The 3,696-nt window shown below is 42.0% G+C and overlaps 1 protein-coding gene across 1 annotated transcript; it reads left to right on the forward strand.

The window, feature by feature from the left end:
* Nucleotides 1-1,575: 1,575 nt before the first annotated feature.
* Nucleotides 1,576-3,671, forward strand: LOC130507141 (uncharacterized; the record flags this gene model as incomplete). The annotated part of the gene is made up of 3 exons (XM_057001852.1): nucleotides 1,576-1,950; nucleotides 2,038-2,280; nucleotides 2,362-3,671. Coding segments are annotated over exons 1-3 (1,928 nt in total), but the record flags the coding sequence as incomplete, so codon positions are not given.
* Nucleotides 3,672-3,696: the final 25 nt, after the last annotated feature.

The raw sequence follows: 3,696 nt of genomic DNA on the forward strand, positions 1-3,696 counted from the left end.
GTAGCTGCGCGCACACCTCTTCCATGGATGGAAGTGTAGTAGACCTCAAGATGTGTGCTATCACATCTTTATAGGCCGGATCCAATGTCATCATAAGCCCGAACACTTGATCTTGCTCTCTTCTCTCCGCGAGTGTATCTTGATCAGTAGTGTTGGGTCTCAAGCCCTCCAGCTCGTTCCAAAGAGCTCTGAACTTCCCCAAGTGCTTGGCGAACTCCTCACCATCTTGAACAAGAGCATTGATAGCTCCTTTCAACTCAAACACACGACTTAAGTTGGTTTTGTTACCATAAGTCTTTTGAAGCACCTCCCATAGATGCTTAGGAGTCTCGCAGTAGCTGTAGGCTTCAAGGAGATGCAGCTCAAGAGATCCCTGAAGCACGGATAGCACCATAAGATCTTCTTTCACCCACCGCTTGAACTCAGCTAAAGCTTTCTCCTTTTGATGTGATCATGGACCAGATAGATGATGGAGAAGATGAGACTAAGGATCAACCAGCTCAAGAGGATGCCTTAGAAGTTTCAGAAGGACCAATGACTCGTGCTAGAGTTAAGAAGCTCAAAGAAGCTATTGGAGGTTTACTTAGGAAGTCTCTGAATCAAGATGAATGTCTTGGAGGAAGCTTGATACTTCAAGATACCCTTATCACCATCCAAGCTATCTCACCATCAAGCTGAGTATCATCTAGGCTAGCAAGAGAAGTGTGCTCTTTTCCTGTCTTAGTTTTTGTCCCACTGGGTTTTGCTAAGATAGGTTTTTAACGAGGCCTTGTCTTGCTAATCAAATCACCTAGCATGATACTCTCGAACCACATAAGTACCTTATGTTATTTTTAGACTATAGTTTTCTTATTTCGTTACACAAGTCAAAGAGGAGCCTGTTCCTTAATGACTCTTGTTGTTTCCGAGACCTTGTGCATGTACAAGGATCTCACTATATATGTGTGTGTCTCGTAGTCTAATAAGATCATCCAATCTTTTATCTAAAAACCCTTGTTCTCTGTGACTTGTCTTTGCGAGTTCTTGAGTTCTGTTGGTGAGTAATATCCAGCAATCTCTAGTTGTCTAAAGAGGTGTGTTATATCCAATCTAGTCAACTAAACCGTGTCAAGGAGCCATTCCGCAACTCTTTGATTCATCACCATTTCACTGCCTTGAAGATCTTGAGTCTTTGATTCGATCTTGCAAGGATCTATCCATATCATCCAGAGAAATCATCCTAGGATCGTATTAAGTGGTATCAGAGCACTCTGGATAGGGAAGTTCTCGATCTCTCTTTGTTTTTTGATTTGAACTCTTCAGCTTCTTTTCAAATCATCGATAGATCTGTGTTTTTGTTTAAGTTTATCACTTGATCTGATCATTCTATCACTTGTTTTCATTGATCTGAATCGAATCCTGTTAGATCTAAGAATTTTTATCATATTTGAATTTGAATCGATCAATTGCTTGTGTTTGAAGAAATCGTGATCATAGATCTGTTGTTTGTTCTGCAAGTTTTCATTTTTTTTTATTGTTTGATCTCGTTTCTATTGAACTACTTATTTGTTTAAGTGTTTGATTGAATCAGGTACCATGGGGAACGAGACTGATGAAGAAGCAGACTTGATGAGAAGAAACAAAATGCTGATGGAAGCCATGACTGCTCAGTTGAACAAAACCATGTTGGAGAACATGTCAACTATGATGAAAGACAACATGGAAGAAATTAGAAGGGAGATTAGACAAGCTACTGGTCAAGGACACAGCCGTGAAGCTGAAAGAGAAGAGCAATCTCCACAACGCCAACGAGAGCATGATGGTTCACAAGAAACTGATAACTACTATGAGCGTAGAAGATCCTCTTCTAGAGACAGTCGTAGGAGACCTAGGAGAGATCACGTGGGAAGAAGGTATCATAGAGATGAGTATACTGGTCTTAAGATCAAGATCCCTCCTTTCCATGGCAAGGTTGATCCTGATGCTTACTTGGAGTGGGAGAAGAAGATTGAGATCGTCTTCAATTGTCAACACTACACAAACGCTCAAAGGATCCAGATTGCCACTACTGAGTTTTATGACTATGCTTTGAGTTGGTGGGATCAACTGGTGACTGCTAGACGTGTCAATCAAGAGTATCCTGTTGACTCTTGGCAAGAGATGAAGTCTTTGATGCGCAAGAGGTTTGTACCTAGCCACTACCATCGTGATCTGCACCAGAGGCTACGAAAACTGATTCAAGGCTCCAAAACCGTGGAGGAATACTATCAAGAGATGGAGTTGTTGATGCAGAGAGCGAGTGTCTCAGAAGATAGAGAAGCTACCATGTCAAGGTTTCTTGGAGGACTCAACCGTGAGATACAAGATAGAGTGGAGATGCAGCATTACGTTGAGCTAGAGGAGATGCTACACAAAGCTATCTTGGTGGAACAACAACTCAAAAGAAAGAGCTACTCTCGTTCTAGCTATGGTACTAGCAAGTTTCAGCATTCAAGGGAAGAGAAGCCTAGTTACCAGAAGGAGAGCAAACCTTATCAGAAGGATGACACTAAACCTGGCAGCATCTTTGACAAAGACAAAGGAAAAGCAGTAGCTACGGGTTCAAAGTCTCGGGATGTCAAGTGCTTTAAGTGTCAAGGGCGTGGACACTATGCCAACGAATGTACTAACAAGAAAACCATGATCCTTCTAGACACTGGAGAGTATTTGTCTCAGGATGAGAAGATCCACACTGAACGTGAGCAATCTGAGGCAGAGTCTGAAGAAGAACCGGTCAGAGGAAGGTTACTAGTAACAAGAAGACTTCTGAATCTTCAAACCAAGGCAGAAGAGACTGAGCAGCGTGAGAATTTGTTCTACACTAGATGTCTGGTTCAAGGAAAGGTCTGTAGTCTCATCATTGATGGAGGAAGTTGTGTCAACGTGGCCAGTGAGACAATGGTGGCAAAGTTGGGTTTGAAAGTTCAGAAACATCCAAAGCCATACCGGTTGCAGTGGCTTAATGAAGAAGGAGAAATGAGAGTCTCAACTCAGGTTCTGATTCCCATAGCCATTGGTAAATACGAAGATGAGGTTCTATGTGATATACTACCTATGGAGGCAAGCCACATTCTTCTTGGACGACCTTGGCAATCAGACAGGCGTGTGATGCATGATGGTTATACTAACAAGCACACCTTTGAGCATAATGGCAAGAAAACCGTGCTGGTGCCTCTAACTCCAAAAGAGGTTCATGAAGATCAACTTCAACTTCAGAAAAAGAAAAAGATTGATCTCAAGCCTGATCAAAGCAAGCAACACAGTCTCTATGCCAAAACAGGGGAGATCAAAAGAATTCTCTACTCTCAAAATTCTTTTGTTTTACTCAGGTTTAAAGAGAACCTACTAACTGTTGCTAATAAAACACCGGAATATCCGAGTGAACTATCTTCTCTTTTGCAGGAATATAAAGATATCTTTCCAGAAGACAATCCAATTGGGTTACCTCCAATTCGTGGGATTGAGCATCAGATAGATTTTGTTCCTGGAGCTACACTTCCAAACCGGCCATCTTACAGGACCAACCCTGTTGAAACTAAAGAGCTACAAAAGCAAGTGGAGGAGCTTATGGAAAAGGGACATATCAGAGAAAGCATGAGTCCTTGTGCCGTTCCAAGTGCTTCTTGTGCCAAAAAAAGATGGAACTGGAGAATGTGTGTTGACTGCAGAGCCATCAAC

The sequence above is a fragment of the Raphanus sativus genome, unplaced genomic scaffold (genome assembly GCF_000801105.2).
Source record: "Raphanus sativus cultivar WK10039 unplaced genomic scaffold, ASM80110v3 Scaffold4079, whole genome shotgun sequence".
Classification (NCBI taxonomy): domain Eukaryota; kingdom Viridiplantae; phylum Streptophyta; class Magnoliopsida; order Brassicales; family Brassicaceae; genus Raphanus; species Raphanus sativus.